Raw genomic sequence first — 25,320 nt, forward strand, 5'->3', positions numbered from 1 at the left:
AAAAACGGAGAGAAAGAAAGGGGAGGAATTATAATAAATAAATAAATAAATAAATAAATAAGGGATGGGGTGCGAAGGGGAGGAAGGCCATTAACAGAAGTTGGAGAAGTCAATGTTCATGCCATCAGGTTGGAGGCTACCCAGATGGAATATAAGGTGTTGTTCCTCCAACCTGAGTGTGGCTCCATCTTTACATTAGAGGAGGCCGTGGATAGACATGCAGAATGGGAATGGGACGTGGAATTAAAATGTGTGGCCACTGGGAGATCCTGCTTTCTCTGGCAGACAGAGCGTAGGTGTTCAGCGAAATGGTCTCCCAGTCTGTGTTGGGTCTGGTCAATATATAGAAGGCCGCATCGGCAGCACCAGATGCAGTATATCACCCCAGCCGACTCACAGATGAAGTGTCGCCTCACCTGGAAGGATTGTCCGAGGGCCCTGAATGTTGGTGAGGGAGGAAGTGTAAGGGCATGTGTACCACTTGTTCCACTTACAAGGATAAATGCCTGGATGGAAATCCAGAAATCCCACCTCTCCCGGAAGTTCCGGGAGTCTCCCACATATTGATAGTGGCTCGCTGATGCCTGGAAATTATATACAATATCCCGGAAATTGATTTTTTTTGAGAGGGAGAGTGAGAGCAAGCAACCTGATAGGTCTGCTTAGCACGAAGAGAGAACAATCAGTTTTCTCTGTGGGTGGGTTTTACAGTCGACCTCAAAAATAATGACAGTGTTGCTCGCTGCACTGTTTGCAACAGTGAATTTTCTATTGCCCATAGTGGGTTAAAATGTAAAAGACATGTTGAGCTGAGTTTAACAGGTGTCATTCGTTCATTAGCATAGCGAACGTTATTTAAACTAGCTGGCTGGCTGCTAAGGAGCTATGCTATTGATGTCCTACGTGATGAGGCCAAACTCCCCGTAGACTTGCTTGAAGTTGTAATAGAATAAACATGATAATATAATATAATATAAGTACATATTGTAATGTCACTTTTTCTGCATATACCCAACTTGGTTTACAGATTAGACAGAGTCACTAAACAAAGTATTACACACACCCTTGGAGGTCGACGGGGGGCGTCAGTATGATATGCGGTTGCGGGGGGCAGTGGTGCTACCTCCCTGAAATGAGTTTTTGCAGGGTGGGATGTCTAGAGATCGGTGGGAAGGGATGGGGGGGCAATGAATGGACAAGGGAGTCACGTAGGGAGCGATCCCTGCGGAAAGCGGGGGGGGGGGAGGGAAAGATTTGCTTGGTGGCAGAAGTTACGGAGAATTATATGTTGGACCCGGAGGCTGGTGGGGTGGTAGGTGAGGACCAGGGGAACCCTATTCCTAGTGGGGTGGCGGGAGGATGGGGTGAGAGCAGATGTGTGTGAAATGGGAGAGACGCGTTTGAGAGCAGAGTTGATGGTGGAGGAAGGGAAGCCTCTTTCTTTAAAAAAGGACATCTCCCTCGTCCTGGAATAAAAAGCCTCATCCTGAGAGCAGATGCGGCAGAGAAGGAGGAATTGCGAGAAGGGGATGGCATTTTTGCAAGAGACAGGGTGGGAAGAGGAATAGTCCAGGTAGCCGTGAGAGTCCGTAGGCTTATAGTAGACATCAGTAGATAAGCTGTCTCCAGAGATAGAGACAGAAAGATCAAGGAAGTGGAGGGAGGTGTCGGAAATGGACCAGGTAAACTTGAGGGCAGGGTGAAAGTTGGAGGCAAAGTTAATGAAGTCAACGAGCTCAGCATGCGTGCAGGAAGCAGCACCAATGCAGTCGTCAATGTAGCGAAGGAAAAGAGGAGGCAGATACCAGTATAGGCTTGGAACATGGACTGTTCCACTAAGCCAACAAAAAGGTAGGCATAGCTGGGGCCCATACGGGTGCCCATGGCTACACCTTTAGTTTGGAGGAAGTGGGAGGAGCCAAAGGAGAAATTATTAAGAGTAAGGACTAATTCCGCTAGACGGAGCAGAGCGGTGGTAGAGGGGAACTGGTTAGGTCTGGAATCCAAAAAGAAGCGGAGGGCTTTGAGACCTTCCTGGTAGGGGATGGAAGTATATAGAGACTGGACATCCATGGTGAAAATAAAACAGTAGGGGCCAGGGAACTTAAAATTATTGAAAAGATTCAAAGCGTGAGAAGTGTCACGAACATAGGTAGGAAGGGATTGAACAAGGGGGAATAAAACCGTGTCAAGGTATGCAGAAATGAGTTCGGTGGGGGCAGGAACAAGCTGAGACAGTGGGTCTACCTGGACAGGCAGGTTTGTGGATCTTGGGTAGGAGGTAGAAACGGGAAGTGCGGGGTGTGGGAACTATAAGGTTGGTAGCAGTGGATGGGAGATCCCCTGAGGTGATAAGGTCAGTGATGGTGTGGGAGACAACGGCCTGGTGCTCCTTAGTGGGGTCATGATCGAGGGGTAAATAAGAGGAGGTATCCGCGAGTTGACGCTGTGCCTTGGCAAGGTAGAGATCAGTACGCCAAACTACAACAGCACACCCCTTATCAGCGGGTTTTATAGTAAGGTTAGGATTGGTGCGGAGGGAGTGGAGAGCAGAGCGTTCGGAAGGAGTGAGGTTGGAATGGGGACAAGGTGCGGTGAAGTCGAGACGGTTGATGTCCCGTCGGCAGTTAGCAATAAAGAGATCCAGAGCAGGCAGAAGATCAGAGCGGGGTGTCCATGAAGAGGAGGAGGGTTGAAGACGAGAGAAGGGGTCATCGGTGGGGGTGGGCGAGTCCTTGCCGAAGCAGTGGACTCGAAGACGGAGCTGGCGGAAGAAGAGTTCAGCGTCATGGCGGACACGGAAGTCGCGTCCCATTCCCATTCTGACATGTCTATCCGCAGCCTCCTCTACTGTCAAGATGAAGCCACACTCAGGTTGGAGGAACAACACCTTATATTCCGTCTGGGTAGCCTCCAACCTGATGGCATGATCATTGACTTCTCTAACTTCCGTTAATGCCCCTCCTCCCCTTCACACCCCATCCCTTATTTATTTATTTAATATTTTTTTTATATTTTCCCCCTTTTTTTCTCTCTCTCTCTTTTCAGCTCTCCACCCTCCAGGCTCCCCTCCCTGCTTCTCCTTCTCCCCAGGCTTCCCATCCCATGGTCCTCTCCCTTCTCCAGCCTGGTATCCCTTTTGCCAATCAACTTTCCAGCTCCTAGCTCCATCTCTCCCCCTCCTGTCTTCTCCTATCATTTCGGATCTCCCCCTCCCCCTCCCCCTCCCCCACTTTCAAATCTCTTACTACAATTTCTTTCAGTTAGTCCTGACGAAGGGTCCGGGCCCGAAACGTCGACTGTACCTCTTCCTATAGATGCTGCCTGGCCTGCTGCGTTCCACCAGCATTTTTTTTGTGTGTAACTTCATATCTTGTTTGTATGCACCTTTATAGCAAAGCTTGAAGAGTCCTGCTACATAGTATATCCTGGGCTAGATGTCTAATTTGTAATCTGCTTAAATACAGTAGCTTTATCAATGTAAATATATTTGTTTGAATCGGCTGTTGCACGTGGTAGATCTGTCCTTTGAAAAAACTCTGTCAGTAGCTCTGTTTATCATTTGATGTTAAGTTAGCAGCCTAGGCTGCACAATAGAAACTTCTCAACTTTTACTCTTTAGGTACAGTATTTCACTTGTCTATTCTTCACCCTTACCACAAGAGCAAAGTACACCAGCTTTGTCCTCCTGGAGAACTGGAAGTTGTTTCATACCTTTTTAACTGTTGCAGCTTTTCTGATGTGAACATTGTGTTTATTATCCAGTGAGGGACTGGTGATTGCTGTGGAACCTAGACAGAACTTATAAAACTATTTCTAAATGGTTTATTTTGAGGATAATTAGTTGATATTATAGGATTCCCTGTTCCAGTACAACACTTTTTGTACTTACGGTGAGAACAAAGTGCTTAAAAAAGTTATCCTTAGTTCTTATAGTAGAATTTTGTCATGGATTCGAAAGACAGCATCATCAGCGAATAAACACTTCCTGATATATACTGTACCTTTCTAGCTTTGGCCTTCATGTTGAATCATGGACAGATTAAAGTGTTTCCATTCCAGTCTTGTACATAGGCAACACTCTCCCTTCCATGTTTTAAAAATTGCAATTCAGAAGTAGTGAAAAGAATATTTTAAAATGTAAGAGGGGAAAAAGCCCAAACTTTCTTTAGTAAGTATTTCACTTCAACACTATCCAAAGTACACCAAACAAACTGCACAGTGCCCTTTGTGAATCCTATATTTACTAAAACTGGAAATAAAGCAGCTCTGGTGACAGTGACAAATGATTTGATGAAATCTACAAGAACAATATGCAAAGTCTGATTTTGCTTCCTTGAAGTTCTTTTACTTATTTAGAGACAGAGCATGGGAATAGGTTCTTCTGGTCCGACAAGCTGATGTAGGTTTGAAGTCTACAGTTAATCTTCCATCCCTGAATCATACTGAAACTCAGGACCGGCATGACCCACCAGCTGTTATTGGTATGCTGAGATAATCATAGAACAGAACAGAATGGCACAGCCCCAGAATAGGCCCTTTAGCTCATGATGTCTGTGCCCAGAAGTATTCCAATTTAAACTGCACATCTGCTTGCATGTGGTCTTTTTTATTAATTCCCTTCCTGTATATGTGCCGGCGTAAATGTTTTTAAATACTGTATGGCTTTTGTATCTGCTTTTACCACATCCTCTGTCAGCATGTTCCAGTACCTACCACTCTCTGTAAATAGCTTGCTATGTAAATCTCCTTTATGTTTTCACAGAGCTATGGACTTACAGGTCTTTTTTTTCCCCTCTTGTATCTAATATTGACTCACTCCTTTAACTGTTACTATCATTTCTATTTTCCTTTGGCTAAGTACAGATGGCTTGCATCACATCTCACGTTATCTCAGTCTTTTTCCGTCATTTACATCCAGTTAGTGGAAGCTCAGTGCTAGACTTTCTGTAAGGTTTTCCACTTGTTATAGCATCTTTTCCAGGAACTACGCTACCGGATAATGGGCCAGTAGACTTGCTTAACTCTTCTATGGTGGACTCCAATCTTAACCCTGGCATGATATAGCTGAAATTTATTCTTTTGATTCAGTGCTGTTGTTTCTTTCTTGCAAATATAACCTTGTATAATCATAAATGTGCAAAAGTCTGCAGATGCTGGAGATCCAAAGCAACACATACAAAATGCAGGTCAGGCAGCATCGATGGAAATTAATAAACAGTTGACATTTTGGCCAAGACCCTTCTTCATGACTGATAAGGAAGGGGAAGACGCCAGAACAAAAAGGTGGGGGAGGAGGAGAAGGATAGCTAAAAGGTGAAAGGTGAAGCCAGGTGGATATGAAAGATAAAAGGCTGGAGAGGAAGGAATCTGATTGGAGAGGAGGGTGGACCATAGGAGAAAGAGAAGAAGGAGAGGGCGCGGGTGGAGGTGATAGGCAGGTGAAAAGAGGTGAGAGGCCAAAATAGAGTATAAATGAAGAGAGGAGGGGACGGAAACTTTTTAACCAGAAGGAAAAATCAATATTCATGCCATCAGGTTGGAGGCTACCCAGATGGAATGTAAGGTGTTGCTCCTCACCAAGAGGACCCATAGACCTACATGTCAGAACGAGAACGGGAATCAACATTAAAAATGCTTGGCCGCTGATATGTTCTGATTTTGGCAGATGGAGCGGAGGTGCTCAATGAAGTGGTCCTCCAATTTACAATGGGTCTCACCAGTGTAGAGGAGGCTGCATCAGGAGCAGCAGACACAATAGGCAACCCCAGCAGATTCAGAGGTGAAGTGTCCCCTCATCTGGAAGGACTGATTGAGGCCCTGAATGGAGGTGAGGAAGGAGGTGAATGGGCAAGTGTAGCACTTGCAGGGATGAGAGCTGAGTGGGAGATTAGTGGGGAGGGACGTACAGACAAGGGAACAGAGGCAGCGTGGGAGGGGGAGGAAAATGTATGTTTCATTGTCAGATCCCTTTGGAGACGGCAGAATTTGCAGAGGATGATGTGTTGGATGTGGAGGCTCATTGGGTGGTAGGTAAGGACAAGAGGAGCTCTATCACGGTTAAGGTGGTGGGAAGATGAAGTGAGCATGGGTATGCGGGAAATGGAGGAGATGCAGGTGAGGGCAGCACCAATGGTGGAGGAAGGGAAATCCTGTTCTTTGAAGAAGGAGGACATCTCTGATGTCCTGGAATGGAAGGCCTCATCTTAGGAACAGATGTGGTGGAGATGAAGGAACTGGGAAAAGGGAATAGCATTTTTATAGGAGACAGGGTGGGAAGAGGTTTAGTCAAGATAACTATGGGAGCTGTAGGTTTATAAAAATTGGTGGTCAACAGTTTGTCTCCAGAGATGGAGACAGAGAGATCAAGAAAGGGGAGGGAGGTGTCAGAAATGGACCAGGTGAATTTAAAGCAGGGTGGAAATTAGAGATGAAGTTGATTAGCTTACATGGGTTCACGAAGCAGCACCAATGCAGTTGTCAATGTAGTGGAGGAAGAGTTGGGGAGCATTATCGGGGAATGCTTGGAACACGGATTGCTTTATGTAACCAACGAAGAGGCAGGCGTAGCTGAGGGCCATGCGGGTGCCCATGGCTTACGCTCAAGGCTGAAGAAAGTGGGAGGAACCAAAGGAAAAATTGTTGAGGGTGAGGACCAGTTCTGCCAGATGGAGTAGAGTGATGGTGGAGGGGAACTGATTGGTTCTTTTATTGAGAAAGAAGCGAAGAGCTTTAAGGCCTTCTTAATGGGGGATAGAAATGTACAGGGACTGGACAGCCATGGTGAATATTAGGCAGTCAGGGCTAGGGAATTGAAAGTTACTGAGGAAATCGAGAGCATGAGAAGTTCTAGGTGCAAAGGGACTGATCTAAGGGGAATAGAATGGAACCTTGTTTAGTATTCAACCCATTGGGATATCTGTTTGATTTTATCTGTAATGGCCTTTGTCACTCAGTTTGAAAGTGGTGAAACACAGCTGCAACTGTGAGAGGCAAAGAGAAGGAGATATTCCTGTAGGAATCCATATAATTCCAACAGAGGTTTTAGACAAAGGACATATCTGCACTTGTCTAAGGAACAGTGAATCAGAAGACAGTACTTCCTAGATAGATTGTTATATACTTGTGTTTCTTTTGATACCAAACATGCTAGTAAGTGTTTCATTAGAAGGATAATGCTTTTGATTTTGAAGATCCAAAATTGCATTTTTCTCTGAAAGACTTGTTTGAATTTATAAAATATTTCCCATCCTGTGGAAATAAAATGGTGTAAATATTAGTTGACAGCTTAACAGCTAATTAGAGTTATCATTCATATTTACCTAATACCTCCTTAAAATTTTTGGCTTCTAAATCAAACAGAAGTGTTCCCTTTTCGATGCAGGTACGTAGTTCAAACAAGCTGTGTAAAGACAATGTGCCAACATGAGGTTTGCTCCATCTTTCACCTCCTTCTTCTATTTTTTCCTCAAACTTTATCCACCTGTGAATAAATATCAGATTGGGCATTTGAAAATGCATGATTTTTTTACACTTGAAGAATTCTATACTTACACATTAAACACACAAATAATACAACTTTTACTTAGATTGTGCCTCATACGAAGCAAAAGGAAGGCAAAGGCTAAAGTTTGAGGAGATACTAAGTAAACAAAATTTGAGCAACAGGAGAGAAAATACGGTACGATTTGAAAAGAGGTACAGATGGAGGGATTCAGTCATCATGGGAGAAAGGGAGGAAAATATAAAGAGTTAACTGAAGAAGAAGTTGCATGGGTTTAAGGAAATCAAAGTGGCAGTCAGGCCAAGTACCTGGAGGAACTTAGATATAAGATTTTTAGAATTGAGAAGAATGAAATACAATCAGAAAATGCTGGCAATATTCATCCGGTTAGGCAGCCACTGTGGAGCTGAAAAACAAGAGTTAACGTTTGTGATTTGGTGTGTTTAATTTTGTGAGAATATTAGATGAAAGCCTGAACAATTTGAAGTAACACATTAACACTTTGTGAGCTTGCAGTATGTAAAGTGTCAAGGTGTCTATACAAGTTCCACTTCTCCCTCTCATCTGGATTCACCACCAACTTGTGCTCCTTCCCTTCCTCCTCCCCCACTGACTCTTTCTTTTCAGTCCTGGAGGGTGTCAGCCTGAAACATTAACTGTTCATTTCCCTCCATGGATTTGGCCTGATCTGCTGAGTACCTGCAGCATTTTACATGTATTGACTCAGAGTTTAGGAACTTTTAAAACTCTACTGCACAGGACCACAGAAGCTTACTGAAGAAGTTATTTAAGAAAGAGATTGATGGATTTTTGACATGGGATAAAGATGAGGAAATTGGAATGAATGTCAAAACTGGCCCACAATGATGTTATTGAATTGGCGAGTAAGCTAAAGAGGCTAGATTCATTTATGTTATGTTCCGTCACAAATGCTTCTGAAACACCCCGCTCAGATCTACATAACATACAGCCTCTGGTCTCAAACAAGCTGCGTATTCAGGGAATGAAATCCCTTTCAGTTGATGTAGTCGCCATTGTTGAGCAACTCAGAAGCCGGTGAGCATCGTTCTTATCATCTTGTGTCTTCGGAATGTTTGGAATATTCAAGTTTGCTGATGATACCACTGTCATAGGCCAAATCAAAGGTGGTGACGGTTCAACATATAAGAGGGAGATTGAAAATCTTAAACACGAGAAAGTCTGCAGATGCTGGAAATCCAAAACAACACACACAAAATGCTGGACAAATTCAAGTCCAGCAGCATCTATGGAAATGAATAGATAGGTGACATTTTGGACCAAGATCCTTCTCCAGGACTGAGAAGGAAGGGGATGCCAGAATAAAAAGGTGAGGGAAGGGGAAAGAGGCTAGATTGAAAATCTGGCTAAGTGGTGGCTCTCACTAAACCTTTTCCTCAATGTCAGCAAGACCAAGGAGCTGATTATTGACTTCAGGAGGAGGAATGCAGAGTCCATGAGCCAGTCCCCATCGGAGGATCAGAGGTGGAGATAGTCAGCAACTTTAATTTTGTTGGTATTGTTATTTTGAAGGACCTGTCCTGAGGCCAGTACGTAAGAGAAATTACAAAGAAAGCACAACAGCAACTCTACTTCCTCAGGAGTCTGCGAAGATTCAGCATGACATCTAAAACTTTGACAAACTTTGTATATTGACTGGCTGCATCACAGCCTGGTAAGGGAACACCAACACCCTTGAATGGAAAATCCTACAATAAGTAGTGAGTACAACCATGTCCATCACAGGTAAAGCCCTTCCTCCCACTGAGCACAGCTTCACAAAACTTTGTCACAGGAAAGCAGCATCTATCATCAGGGACCCCAACACCCAGGATATTCTCTGTCCTTGCTACTGCCATCAGGAAGAAGGTACAAGAGCCTCAGGACTTACATCACCAGGTTCAGGAACAGTCAATACCCCTCAACCATCAGGCTCTTGAACCAGTGGGATAACTTCACTTGCCCCATGTTCCCACAACCTATGGACTCACTTTCAAAGACTCTTCATCTCATGTTCTCAATATTTATTGCGTTTTTTAATTATTATTTTTGCATTTGAACATTTTGATGTCTTTTGCACACTCCTAGTTGGTGCAGTCTTTCATTGATTCTATTATGGTTATTATTCTATTATGCATTAATTGAGTCTGCTCTCAAGAAATTGAATCTCAGGGTTGTAAACGGTGACATGTATATTCTTTGATAATAAATTTGCTTTGAACTTTAAAGAATTTTCTGCTCTTTAATCCTGCTCCTTCCTGTAAATGGGGTTAGAGTTAAAGGAATTTCTTATGGTGTGGAAAGTCTTGGTGATCTTCCTAATGCATCAGTGGCACATCAGAGTTTTATCCAACATCCCACTGAATGAAAATGGGAAAAACCATAATTCTTTGCAGGTATGTAGCTAATATAAACTCCGCAAGTTCAGTGTACTAATGTCAGGTTTGCTCCATCTTTCTGCGGCTTCTTCCTCTGGATGTACAACTACTCTGCCATTGCTTTTTGACAAAACATCTAAACAAATAATAGTCTGAGGCACTTTATCACAGGATGTAGCAGATATTATGCTTTTTGACAGGATGGGTAAGCAGAAAAAAATAATTCTGGGAAAATAAAAGAAAAAAGGTACGTTTTTTACCAGATTTTAAAAGAAATTGCTAAATTAAAATAAAAAGAATAAGCTAAATTTTCAAGTATTTAAAAGAATAAGAGGTTATTTTTATCCAATACTTGAGCTTTTTGTTCTGAATATGCTGCCTCATATTTTACAGAGTATTGGACATTGCTCCAGCACCTCACCCAGTTGTGTATTCCACCTGTAAATGCCCAAATACAGGGCTATTCATACTTAAAGGCATGATGTTTGTGAAACCCCGCTGGTTTCCTTGGCTGCGTAAATCTGGGGAATACACTTACACTCCGGTTCCACCAAATCCATGAGATTCGGACGGCTCTCCCACCCCAAACCCCGGATTGTGTGGATGCTGTGTAATTTGCTACCCTGTTACAACTCAGTGCCAAGAAATAACAGACAGCACACGGCATACGATGAAAAGAATTATATTATATTTATGAATGTTAACTGAAGGGTTAGTAGAGAAACGAAAGAAAAGAAAAACAAAAAGGGCCCTTTATAATTAGGTAGTCAAGTGTGCACAAGTTGGAACTCAACTCTTCCAAAATTCATATTCACCGATCCTCAGTAGACCTCCACACCTTGCTCCTTCGAATCATGGTCCCCCACTGGGTCAAATCCTACAACTGCTTCCCTCCAGCATCTTCTCTCTTCCTCTCACTCCAAACAAAGACCCCAGATCACACCAGTACCTGGCACCCCCAAAGAAAAGCCCTCTTCCCTGCTTGGACGGCTCACATTCCAAAGCACCGGTTATCTCTAATCATAACCCAAACACTGCTTCTACAGAAAGACTATTACGTTAGCAGTGAAACCTTTACCAGGGCGTTACATATGAATAAATATGTCAGCTCTGATCTGGCTCATTATAAATCTTGAAATCAACTAACTAGAATCTTACTGCCATGTATTTTAATTTCAAATAACATTTATACTATAGTCTCTCGGTATTCTGAATGCAGATAAGTAACCTGAAATTGGCGTAATTAAAACTTTCTTTTTAAATAATATGTCTCTGCTTAGTCTAAAAGTACGATTCAATAGGGGTACAGTGTAATAAGGTACTGTGCTGTAGTGGTTAAAGTTAAAAGTGGTATAGAAACAGAGGGTCCCTGAGAGTATGAATGCACAAGCTATTGAAGGTGGCAGGGCAGGTTAGAAGAGAAGTTTATAGGCATCAGTTAGTCTCATGAGACCATGGATTTGTGCCTTGGAAGGTTTCCAGGGTGCAGGCCTGGGCAAGGTTGTATGGAAGACCAGCAGTTGCCCTTGCTGCAAGTCTCCCCTCTCCACGCCACTGATGTTGTCCAAGGGAAGGGCATTAGGACCCACACAGCTAGGCACCGGTGTCGTCGCAGAGCAATGTGTGGTTAACTGCCTTGCTCAAGGACACACACGCTGCCTCAGCCAAGGCTCGAACTAGTGACCTTCAAATCACTAGACGAACGCCTTAACCACTTGGCCACATGCCAACACAAGCAGAGAACACAAGCCATCCAAGCAGAGAAGTTAAGAAGATATAAACAATGCTGAACTTAATCAATATAGGCTTAGAGTATAAAAGGAGGGAAGTCATGCTGATTCTTAATAAAACAGCGGTCTGGCTTCATCTGGAAAATTATATTCAATTCTGATTGCATCATTATTGAAAGGATGTAAAAGTATTAAAGAGGATCAAAGATTTACATGAATGGTTCCTGGATTGCAAGGATCGATTAGAGGCTAGAACTAGTTTCTTTGGAGAAAAAAAAGCTGAGATAAGATTTGATTGAATTATGTAAAATGACGAGGAGTCTTCCCAGATTGGATGGTGGGAAGCTGTTCTCCATGGTGGAGGAATCAAGGACTCTATGTCACTGGTATAAAATAGATAGGAAGCGACTTAAGAATAGAATCTATTTCACACAGTGTAAAGTGGAATCAGAAACACGCTGCCTGCATATGCAGAGGAGGCAGAGTCCAATGAAGTTATAAAGAGGGAATTGGATAAATATATGGTGAGAGAAAAATCTGCATGGTTGTGGTGCAAGGGCTGGGGTATGGAACTATTTAGATACTTCGAATGTTGAAATGGATGTACAATAATATGAATTGAATCCTTCTGTGGTATAGCACTCATACAGAAATTGTGTAGTATTATTTTCAAATCTTTGAGAAAATATTTTGAAGCAGTGAAACCATTAATCATTATGGTTTTCTGTGAGACTCTTTGGAGGTAAATTGATACTGTTCCTTTGAGTTCTAGATTTTTTGCTTTTTATTCTAAAATCCTTAATTTTAGTAGTGACTACAGTAATTGTGTCTGAAAGCACGTACCTCCAGGCTCAAGGACAGCTTCTATCCCACTGTTATTAGATTCTTGTATGGACTATTTGTACAATAAGATGGACTCTTGGCCTCACAATTTACCTTGTTATGATCTTGCACTTAATCATTTACCTGCACTGAACATTTTTCAGTAGCTTTTACAGTTTGTTCTACATTGTCATTGTTTGCCTTATTCTATTGTACAATGATTTGTTCTGCATAAACAGCATGCAAGACAAGCTTTTCACTCTATCTTGGTACATGTGACAATAATAAGCCAATACCACTACAAACACTTGCACTAAAGTTGGCAGTTCTTATAGATCATTATTGTGCTCTCTCTGAAGGATAAATGTATGGTTATAAAAAGATCAATGATGCAACTGAACTGAGATCATGTCATACATAGTCATAGAGCACTACAGCATAGAAACAGGCCCTTCAGCCCATCTAGCCTGTGCTAAACTATTAATCTGCCTAGTCTCCTTGACCTGCACCTGGACCATGGTCCTCCGTACCTCTACTATCCATGTACCTATCCAATTTTCTCTTAAATGTTGAAATCAAACACGCATTCACCACTTGCGCTGGCAGCTGGTTCCACGCTATCACACCACCATCCGAGTGAAAAAATTCCTCCTCATGTTCCCCTTAAACGTTTCACCTTTCACTCTTAATCTATGCTTCACCCAACCTCAGTGGAAAAAGCCTATTTGTATTTACCCTATCTATACCTATCATAATTTTGTATACCTCTATCAAATCTCCCCTCACTCTACGCTCTAGGGAAGAAATCCTAATGTATTCAACCTCTCCCTATAATTCAGGTCCTCAAATCCTGGCAACAACATAGAACATAGGACATAGAAATCAATAGCACTTTACAGGCCCTTTGGCCCAAAATGTTGTGCTGAAAATGTAACCTACTCTAAAAACTGCCTAGAATTACCTTACTGCATAGCCCTCTATTTTCCTAAGCTCCCTGTACTGACCTAGGTGTCTCTTAAAAGAACCTATTGTATCTGCCTCCACCACCATCGCTGGCGGTGCATTCCACGCATCTCTGAGTGGAAATCTTACTCCTGACATCCCCTCTGTTCCTACTTCCAAGCACCTTAATTGTGTTAGCCATTTCAACCCTAGGAAAAAGCCTCTGGCTATCCACACGATCAATATCTTTCATCATCTTATACAGGTGTCCCTCGCTTTACAAAAATTCGCTTTATGCCATTTCGGCTTACAAAAGGTTTCATAGGAATGCTCTACTTTCGGATAGCAGGGGAAACCTGTACACCTCTATCAGGTCACCCCTCATTCTCTGTTGCTCCAAGGAGAAAAGGCCAAGTTCACTCAACCTATTTTCATAAGGCACACTCTCCAATCCAGGCAACATCCTTGTAAATCTCCTCTGCACTCTCTCTATAGTATCCACATCCTTCCTGTAGTGAGGTGACCAGAAATGAACACAGCACTCCAAGTGGGGTCTGACCAAGGTCCTTGCAAATTTTCTCTGCACTTTTTCAATCTTACTGATATCTTTCCTGCAGATAGGTGACCAAAACTGCACACAACACTCTAAGGTAGGCTCAGCAGCATCTTATACAACTACAACATAACATGCCAACTCCTGTGCTCAATATTTCAACTTATCAAATCAAGTTTAATTATCATTTAAACCATTCATAGATACAGCTGAAAGAGACAGCGTTTCTCTGGGGCCAGGGTGTAAACATTCAAAGTAGCGAATAACATAATTCAGAATAGTGAGCAAAGAAGCATTATGAAGGCTAATGTCTCACATTTTCTTTACGACTCTATCTGCCTGTGTGCCACTTACCACGAATTCGGTAGGGATTTGCATTCCCAAATCTCTTTGCTCCACCATACTCCTCAGTGCCCTGCTGCTCACAATACGAGTCCTATCCTGGTTTGACCTCCCAAAGTATAACAGCTCACACTTTTTTTTTTACTGTCCATTACACCACTGGTGTTTAGAGCAGCAATGAAAGACCTACATCTTTGGCAGTGTTCAGGGCTTCTTTCATCATATCAGTAGCTTCCTCTTGGTTTTCGCTACTGTCAGTCATGCAAATCATCTGTAGAGATTCAGGAATACCGTTGCATCATATGTAGAAGGATTCTTCATTGCTGTTTCTGTAACAATTTTGTTTTACCAGTCAGGGTGTGTTTGCCCTGAGCTGAACCCCCGAACATGGAGGACCGGTGGACCACCCTTAGTGTGTCCTCTATCCTTTGAACTGTTTGACATGGGCGACCCTACCAAGAGCCAAAGCATAAAGCCCTGTCTCAAGCCAACATAGCTCTCCGGGTCATTGAGGCACGCAAACCTCCAAGGTTATGGTCTCTTGGAGGACCTCACACTTGTCTGCATTAAATTCCATCTGCCATTTTTCAGCCCCCTTTTTCCAGCGAGATCTTGCTGTAAGCTTTGAGAGTCTTCCTAGCAGTCCACTACACCCCCATTTTTGGTGCCATCTGCAAAATTTGTTAATCCAGTTTATCATATTATCATTCAGATGGTTGATATAGATGACAAACAACAAAGGACCCAGCACTGATCCCTGCACCACACCTCTAGTCACAGACCTCCAGTCAATGAGGCAACCATCTACTACCACTCTACCACTCTCTGGTTTCTACTGCAAATCCAACGTCTAATCCAATTTACTACTTCATCTTGAACGCTAAGCAACTAAACCTTCTTAAAAAAGCTCCCATATGGAATATTGTCAAAGGCTTTGCTGACGTCCATGTAGACAACATCTGCTGCCTTGTCTTCATTAACTTCCTAGTGACTTCCTCAGAAAACACTATAAAATTGGTTAAACATGAACTACCATTCACGGTGCCATGTGGTCTATCCTTACTCAGTTCCTGTCTATCTAAGTATTTATATATCTAGTCCCTTAGGATACCTTCTAATAACATACTTACTACTGATGTCATGTTCACTGGCCTATAATTTCCTGGCTTATTTTCAGAGACATTCTTTAAAAAATGGAACACTAGCTGTCCTCCAATCCTCCAGCACCTCATCTGTAGCTAAGGATGTTTTAAATATCTCTGCTAGGGACCCTGCAATTTCTGCACAAGCTTCCCAGAGGGTCTGAGGGAACATCTTGTCAGGCCCGGGGGATTTATCCACCCTAATTTTCCTCAAGACAGTAAACACCATCTCCTATGTACCTCCTCCTCTGTAATGTGATTACAGTCCATGACCCCACTGCTGCTTTAAACATACAAACGTAGAAACATAGAAAACCTACAGCACAATACAGGCCCTTCAGTCCACAATGCTGTGCCGAACATGTCCCTACCCTAGAAATTACCTAGGGTTACCCAGAGCCCTCGATTTTTCTAAGCTCCATATACCTATCCAGGAGTCTCTTAAAAGACCCTACGGTATCCACCTCCACCACTGTTGCCAGCAGCCCATTCCATGCACTCACCTGCGTAAACAACTTACCCCTGACATCTCCTCTATACCTACTTCCAAGCACCTTAAAACTGTGCCCTCTCATGAGAGCCATTTCAGCCCTGGAAATAAGACTCCGACTGTCCACACGATCAATGCCTCTCATCATCTTATACACCTCTATCAAGTCACCCGTCATCCCCCATCACTCCAAGGAGAAAAGGCCAAGTTTACTCAACCTATTCTCGTAAGGCATGCTCCCCGATCCAGGCAAGATCCTTGTAAATCTCCTCTGCAACCTTTCTATAGTTTCCACATCCTTCCTGTAGTGAGGTGACCAGAACTGACACAGTACTCCAAGTGGGGTCTGACCAGGGTCCTATACAGCTGCAACATTACCTCTCAGCTCCTACACTCAATGCCACGATTAATGAAGGCCAATGCACCGTATGCCTTCTTAACCACAGAGTCAACTTGCGTAGCAGCTTTTAGTGTCCTATGGACTCAGACCCCAAGATTTCTCTGATCCTCCACACTGCCAAGAGTCTCACCATTAATACTATATTCTTCTATCATATTTGACCTACCAAAATGAACCACCTCACGCTTATCTGGGTTGAACTCAGTTGATTCTAGTTTTGCATCCTATCAATGTCCCATTGTAACGTCTGACAGCCCTCCACACTATCCACGACACCCCCAACCTTTGTGTCATCAGCAAATTTACTAACCCATCCCTTCACTTCCTCATTCAGGTCTTTTATAAAAATCGCGAAGAGAAGAGGTCCCAGAACAGATCCCTGAGGCACACCACTGGTCACCGACCTCCATGCAGAATATGACCTGTCTACAACCACACTTTGCCTTCTGTGGGCAAGGCAATTTGGATCCACAAAGCAAGTTTCCCTTGGATCCCGTGCCTCCCTACTTTCTCAATAAGCCTTGCATGGTACTTTATCAAATGCCTTGCTGAAATCCATATACATTGTGGGGAGGAGAAGATGGCGGCGCGATGCAGCGTGCATGGCCGCTCCGAAATGATATTGTATTTGTAAGTAGGGGCGGTGCACAATCCTGATTTGATGGAGACAGATGTGAGATGCACGGAGGAACATCTGGAGAAAATTCTGAAATGCCTGCTTCGCTGCCGTTGCTACTGTGCGATCGAGAATCTCCGGGGGGGGGGTGGGAAGGCCCCAAATCCTCGGTTTTGCCTATTGCCTGTTGCCGGGGCTGGGGTCGAAGCGCCCGGCAGAGATGGTGCTTGGTGCTCGGTGTCGGAGGGCTAGTCGGAGGCTCGACGTTTTCGGACGGACTCAAGAGTTGGCTGTGGTCAGGTGCTTCCAGGGTGCTGCATCAGCAAGTTTGCGGCGCTGGAAGTTCATGGCAGGAAGAGAGTTTCTCTTCCTTCTACCGTCTGCGTGAGATGATGGGACTTTCGAGAGACTTTGAGATTTTTTTTTACCGTGCCCATGGTCTGTTCTTCATCAAATTATGGTATTGCTTTGCACTGTTGTAACTATATGTTGTAATTATGTAGTTTTTGTCAGTTATTTTACTCTTGGTTTGTCTTGTGTTTCTGTGATATCATTCTGGAGGAACATTATATCATTTCTTAATGCATGCATTACTAAATGATAATAAAAGAGGACTGCGAGTCCTCATAACCTAATCTAAAATCTCCTGCTCTACCTTCATCAATGTGTTTAGTCACATCCAAAAATTCAATCAGGCTTGTAAGGTATGACCTGCCTTTGACAAAGGCATGCTGGCTATTCCTAATCATATTACGCTTCTCCAAATGTTCATAAATCCTGCCTCTCAGGATATTTTCCATCAACTTACCAACCACTGAAATAAGACTCACTGGTCAATAATTTCCTGGGCTATCTCTACTCCCTTTCTTGAATAAGGGAACAATATCTGCAACCCTCCAATCCTCCAAAACCTTCCTGTCCCCATTAATGATGCAAAAATCATTGCCAGAGGCTCAGCAAACTCCTCCCGCGCCTCCCACAGTAGCCTGGGATACATCTTGTCTGGTCCCGGAGGCTTATCCAACTTGATGCTTTCCAAAAGCTCCAGCACATCCTCTTTCTTAATATATTTTCAATTTGATGTAAGTCATCCCTACAACCACCAAGGTCCTTTTCCGTAGTGAATACTGAAGCAAAGTATTCATTAAGTACCTCAGATATCTCCTCCAGTTCCATACATACTTTTCCACCATCACACTGGTTGGTCCTATTCTCTCATGTCTTATCCTCTTGCTCTTCACATACTTGTAGAATGCCTTGGGGTTTTCTTTAATCCTGCTCGCTAAGACCTTCTCATGGCCCCTTCTGGCTCTCCTAATTTCATTCTTAAGCTCCTTCCTACTAGCCTTATAATCTTCTAGATCTCTATCATTACCTAATGTTTTGAACCTTTCATAAGCTTCTCTTTTCTTCGAAGAGACTTTCAACAGTATTGGAATGCACCTATGCAGAAGGCCACACAAACATCCCCTGAATATTTGCCACACTTCTGCCATACATTTCCCTGAGAACATTTGTCCCCATTTTATGCTTCCAAGTTCCTGCCAGATAGCTTCACATTTCCCTTTACTCCAACTTGTTTCCCTAACTTGTCTGTTCCTATCCCTCTCCAATGCTATGGTAAAGGATATAGAATTGTGATAGAAAAATGCTTTTCCGCTGAGAGACCTGACACCTGACCAGATTAATTTCCCAATACCAGATCAAGTACAGCTTCTCCTCTTGTAGGCTTTTCTACATATTGCATCAGGAAACCTTCTTGAAGACATCTAACAAACTCCACCCCATTTGAACCCCTTGCTCTAAGGAGATGCCAATCAATATTTGGGAAATTATAATCTCCCACCACGACAACCCTGTTATTATTACACCTTTCCAGAATCTGTCTCCCTATCTGTTCCTCGATGTCCCTGTTACTATTGGGTGGTCTATAAAAAAACAACCAGTAGAGTTATTGACCCCTTCCTGTTTCTAACTTCCACCCACAGAGACTCAGTAGACAATCCTTCTATGACTTCCTCCTTTTCTGCAGCTGTGACACTATCTCTGATCAGCAGTGCCATGCCCCTACCTCTTTTGCCTCCCTCCCTGTCCTTTCTGAAACATCTAAAGCCTGGCACTCTAAGTAACCATTCCTGCCCCTAAGCCATCCAAGTCTCTGTAATGGCCACAACATCATAGCTCCAAGTACTGATCCATGCTCTAAGCTCATCCGCTTTGTTCATGATGCTTCTTGCATTAAAATAGACACATCTCAAACCATCGGTCTGAGCGTATCCCTTCTCTATCACCTGCCTATCCTTACTTTCGCACTCTCTCCAAGCTTTCTCTGTATGTGACCAACTGTCCCTTCCTCCATCTCTTCCGTTTGGTTCCCACCTCCCAGCAATTCCAGTTTAAACTCTCCCCAATAACCTTAGCAAACCTCCCTGCCAGGATATTGGTTCCCCTGGGATTCAAGTGCAACCCGTCCTTTTTGTACAGGTGCTTTGTCTCACTTCTATAGACTGTGTCTGTCTCCTGAGGAAATGCAGATGCAAAAAATCCATTTAAGGTCTCGACTATCTCTTTAGGCTCCATACATAGATGACCACGCTATGCTTCCAGAGGACCAACCTTCTGCTTGATATCTTTTTGCTCTTAATATGTCTGTAGAAGGCCTGGGGATTCACCTTCACCTTGTCTGCTGGAGCAACTTTATGCCTTCTTTTAGCCTTCCTGATTTGCTTCTTAATTGTTCCCTTGCATTTCTTATACTCCTCAAGTACCTTACTTGCTCCTTCCTTTCTATACCTGCTATGTACCTCCTTATTCTTCTTAACCAGGGCCTCAATACCTCTTGAAAATCAAGGTTCCCTAAACCTGTTAAACTTGTCTTTTATTCCAATAGGAACATTCAAACTCAGTACTCTCAATATTTCACTTTTGAAGGTCTCCCACTGCCAAGTATACCTTTGCCAGAAATCAACCTGTCTCAATCCACACTTGCCAGATCCTTTCTGATACCATCAAAGTTGGCCTTTCTCCGATTTAGAATCTCAACCCAAGAACCAGACTTATTCTTCTCCATAATTATCTTGAAACTGATGGCATTATGATCACTAGATGTAAAGTGTTCCCCTACACAAACTTCTGTCACCTGTCCTATCTCATTCCCTAATAGGAGATCTAGTATCACGCTCTCTCTAGCTGGGACTTCTATTATATACTGATTAAAGAAACTTTTCTGAACACATTTGACAAAGTCTAACCCATCCAGTCCTTTTACAGCATGGTAGTCCGAGCCAAAATGTGGAAAGTTAAAATCACCTACAATCACAGCCTTATGTTTCTTGCAAAAGTCTGCAATCTCTCTACAAGTTTCCTCCTCTAAATCCTGCTGACTGTCGGGTGATCTACAGTGTAATCCCGTTAATGTGGTCATTCCTTCCTTATTCCTCAGTTCCTCCCATGTAGTCTTGGTAGACGAGCTCTCCAGTCTGTCCTGCGTGAGCACTGCTGTGACATTTTCCTTGACTAGTAACACCACTAGTCCCCCTGTAATCCCTTGTCCCGTATTTCCCCCGCTAAGGTAGAGCGTTCCTATGAAACCTTTCGTGCCGAAATGGCGTGAAGCGAAGAAGCAATCACCATTAATCTATATGGGAAAAATGTTTGAGCGTTCCCAGATGCAAAAAAATAACCTAACAAATCATACCAAATAACACAAAAAACCGAAAATAAATAACACTAACATATAGTAAAAGCAGGAATGGTGTGATAAATACACAGCCTATATAAAGTAGAAATAATGTATGTACGGTATAGTCGGGAAGATGAAGGGAAAGCCGATTTGTGGGGAAAAATTAGCACATACGCGAATGCGCATATCACATGCGCACGTCACTCATGCACACACCGGTGCCCGCGCAAGGCTTCATAATCGTGGTAGTCTTTTCCCGGGATAAAGTGTCCCGTGAGTTGACTGCTACTTTTGTCCCTTATTTGGGATTGAGAAAGTTGGCAACCCTAACTGTAAGAGACATGTTGAGGTGAGTTTAACCCTACTTGAACACCGCCCCCCCCCCCGGTCAGCTAGAAAATTGTCAATATTAAATCGGTCCGTGGTGCAAAAAACATTGGGGACCCCTGCTCTAGCGCTCTAGTTTCCTTCCCCTGAAACTCTAGCTTAAAACTTCTTCCCCCTCCCCCTCCCCCTCCCCCACCACCCCTTGTGTAGCATTAGCAAACCTTCCTACAAGGATATTAGTTCCCCTCCAGTTCAGGTGCAAACCATCCCGCCTGTACAGGTTCCACCTTTCCTGGAAGAGAGCCCAATGATCCAAAACTCTCAAGCCCTCCCTCCTGCACCATCTCCTTAACCACATGCTAAGCTATATGATCTTCCTATTCCTGGCCTCACTAACACATAGCACAGGTAGCAATCCTGAGATTACAACCCTGGAGGTCCTGTCTATTAATTTAGCACCTAACTCCCTGAACTCACTTTGCAGGACCTTGTCACCTTTCCTACCCATGTCATTGGTACCAACATGGACCACAACCCCTGGCTGCTCATCCTCCTGCTTAAGAATGGTGTGGACTCAGTCCAAGATGTCTCTAACCCTGGTGCCTGGGAAGCACCCCATCCAGGAATCTCGTTCTCTTTTTCTTTCTTTTTAAATCTTTTTATTGAATAAGTATACCAAAAGGTAAGCCATATAAACATTAATACAATGTTAAAATATAATAAAATTACAGAAGGTATCAATACCGAAAAAAAATACTACAAACAATGTAATTTAAACATAAGAAACCAAGATAACATAATAGTATACTAAATTTTATATATATATCGATAGAAAAAAAAGAAAAAAACCCCCAAAAAAAAACCCACCGTGCAACTAACTAAAAGCAAAGCAAAGCAATGGGCTAACTTGAAACCAAACAGAGTTAAACTTAAAATCACGTCCTCAATCCCGACCTCCATTAAAAACAGTGAAAAAAAACAAGAAGGGTATATATTACATTAAATGAAAATATCGAATAAAAGATCCCCAAATCTGTTCAAATTTAAATGAAGAATCATAAAGGTTACTTCTAATTTTCTCCAGATTCAAACATAATATCGTCTGGGAGAACCAAAAAAAGGTAGTTGGAGCATTAAGCTCTTTCCAATGTTGTAAAATACATCTTTTCGCCATTAAAGTAAGAAATGCAATCATTCTACGGGCTGAAGGGGAAAGATTACTAGAAATTTTAGGTAGTCCAAAGATAGCAGTAATAGGGTGAGGAGAGATATCTATATTTAACACCTTAGAAATAATATTAAAAATGTCTCTCCAAAAAGTTTCCAAAGTAGGGCAAGACCAAAACATATGAGTTAAAGAGGCTATCTGCCCCGAACATCTATCACAAAAAGGATTAATATGCAAGTAAAAACGCGCTAACTTATCTTTGGACATATGTGCTCTATGAACAATTTTAAATTGAATTAGGGAATGTTTAGCGCAAATAGAGGCAGTATTAACTAATTGTAAAATCTGCCCCCAATCATCCACAGAAATGGTAAGCCCCAATTCCTGTTCCCAATCTACCCTAATCTTATCAAATGGAGCTTTCCTAAGTTTCATAATAATATTATAAATCATAGCCGATGCACCTTTCTGACATGGATTAAGGTTAATTATCGAATCTAAAATATATGTAGGAGGAAGCATTGGAAAGGAAGAAAGTATAGTACTTAGGAAATTTCTAACTTGCAAATATCTAAAAAAATGTATTCTTGATAAATTATATTTGTTAGATAGTTGTTCAAAAGACATAAGGGAACCATCTAAAAATAAATCCAAAAACCGTAAAATACCCTTAGTCTTCCAAGTTTGAAAAGCGCGATCCGTAAAAGAGGGAGGAAAAAATATGTTACCTAAAATAGGAATCGCTAACCCGAATTGATTAAGATCAAAAAATTTTCTGAATTGAAACCAAATACGCAAAGCATATTTAACTATCGGGTTAGAGACCTGCTTAAGGCGTTTCGAATCAAAAGGGAGAGAGGAACCTAAAATAGAACCAAGTGTATAGCCCTGAACAGATTGTAGTTCCAATGCTACCCATTTAGGAATAGATAGTATATCCTGATCAAGTAACCAAAATTTCATATGTCGAATATTAATTGCCCAATAATAGAATCTAAAGTTAGGTAATGCTAAACCTCCATCTCTCTTAGCTTTCTGTAAATGTATTTTACCCAGTCTCGGATTTTTATTCTGCCAAATAAATGAAGAAATTTTAGAGTCTACTTTATCAAAGAAAGATTTTGGAACAAAAATTGGTAATGCCTGAAACACATATAAAAATTTTGGCAAAAAAAACATCTTAACTGCATTAATACGACCAATCAAAGTTAAATATAAAGGAAACCATTTAGATGAAAGTTGAGTAATATGGTCTATTAATGGTAAAAAGTTAATCTTAAATAAATCTTTATATTTACAAGTAATTTTAATCCCAAGATAAGAAAAATAGTTATCAATCAATTTAAATGGAAATTTATAATATAAGGGAAGATGTTTATTAATCGGAAAGAGTTCACTCTTACTAAGATTTAATTTATAACCTGAAAAAGAACCAAATTGTGCTAATAACTCTAAAAGAGCAGGAATGGATTTCTCAGGATTAGAAATATATAAAAGTAAATCATCAGCATAGAGTGATAATTTATGGGACTTTAATCCCCGAGTTATCCCAGTAATATTTGATGATTCTCGAATAGCAATTGCAAGAGGTTCTAATGCAATATCAAATAATAGGGGACTAAGAGGACAACCTTGTCGAGTACCTTGAAAAAGAGGAAAAAAAGGTGAGTTTAAAGAGTTAGTACGGACCGAGGCTACAGGGGAATGATATAACAGTTTAATCCAGGATATAAATTTCAAGCTAAAGTTAAACATTTCATGCACCTTAAATAAATAAGGCCATTCTACTCTATCAAAAGCTTTCTCGGCGTCTAAAGAAATAACACACTCAGGAACATTTTGTGAGGGAGTACAGGAATCTCGTTCTCATCCAAAGAACCTGCTGTCTGTTCTCCTTACCATTGAATCCCCTATCACCTGCCTCTTCCTCCCACCCCTTCCCTTCTGTACCACAGAGCCAGACTTAGTGCCAGAGATCTGACTACGTGGCTTTCTTCTGCTAAGTCATCCCCATATTGTTTCCTACACTTAGAATAATTAAAACAGAAATTACATGGAAACGAAGTTCCTCTCGGCAAATAAAAAGATCTTTTCTAAGTATTTATTAAATGAGGTTTGCTTTATTTGAACATTGCCATTTGTTAACTTATTAATAGCTGGAGATAAATGTTTTATTTAATTCTATACCGAAGTGTTACTGCATTCCAATGTAAAGGAATAGTTAAAATCTTACCTCGTTGTTTCTTTCCAATGAAATTCTTTCTCATTAATTGGAATAAGTTCATCTAATTCAGTGAAGAGCGGAGGGACCTTGGGTTCATCCTCTTCACCCAGAATGGAGCAGGTTCTCTCAGTAGCAGATGAAGCCTTTATATTAAATATACTTCTATTTTCTGCTTGTGAGATTAAAAGAGAACTGCGACTACGTAACTCAGATTTCCCTTCATTATCACTGGGAACTTCACTGGTCTTACTGAAGAGCAGCTCTTTTTTCTCCTCTGGTGTCATTGCTCATCTAGCAAAGTGGACTAAGGATCTGAAATTGCTTATTGCTGCAGCAAAGCTGAAACATCACTGAAGTGCTGTCCCTTATATGCAGTGACTCACTAATTCTCATCCACTACCAGCATAACTGAATATCAGCCTGACAACATTGGAACTTTCCTGGAAAATTTTAGAAAAAGCAAGTTCAGTCCAGAATGATACAGGTTCCTGTAACTGAGGATGTGTTTTTTTTTAAATTTTAAAAACAACAGCAACATTTTGTAAAACTGAAAATAAGGTCACCTGATATTTATACAATAAGCTATGTATTACTTGCTATGTTGTTACATTTTATTTTACAACAGATAACCATTCTCTTCAGCTAAAACAACATTTGCAGGTAATTCTGGGAAACAAGAACTTTAATTATCTACAAGAAATTAGTTGAATAATTTTCTTTGTTCTTATCAAGGAGTGAGTTCTTCCTGGGATAGAGTTTAAAGGATTTACTGTATTACTGGGCCTAAGATTGTTCTCCTTCACGTGTTCGTATGCCCAGTCACGCATCTATTTGACTGTGGAGGAAGGGGACTACTGATGAGCTTAAGATAGAAGTTGATTTTAAGTTCTGATTTCTTCCACAACAAAGATCTATGGTGCATTACAGAGATAATGAACACAGAATTCTTCACTTATACTGCTGAGTTTCATATCAAATAATT

At 41.8% G+C, this 25,320-nt stretch overlaps 1 protein-coding gene across 1 annotated transcript in view; it reads right to left on the reverse strand.

The window, feature by feature from the left end:
• LOC134349900 (electrogenic sodium bicarbonate cotransporter 1-like) overlaps positions 1–24,622 on the reverse strand; it is a 109,038-nt gene extending 84,416 nt beyond the window's left edge. Inside the window, exons 1-2 of the mRNA XM_063054863.1 lie at positions 24,348–24,622; positions 7,323–7,483 (exon numbers count right to left, since the gene is read on the reverse strand). Coding sequence (XP_062910933.1) covers positions 7,323–7,483; positions 24,348–24,622 — 436 coding nt within the window. The remainder of the gene's footprint in view (positions 1–7,322; positions 7,484–24,347) is intronic.
• Positions 24,623–25,320: the final 698 nt, after the last annotated feature.

Source organism: Mobula hypostoma, chromosome 7 (genome assembly GCF_963921235.1).
Source record: "Mobula hypostoma chromosome 7, sMobHyp1.1, whole genome shotgun sequence".
Taxonomy (NCBI): Eukaryota; Metazoa; Chordata; class Chondrichthyes; order Myliobatiformes; family Myliobatidae; genus Mobula; species Mobula hypostoma.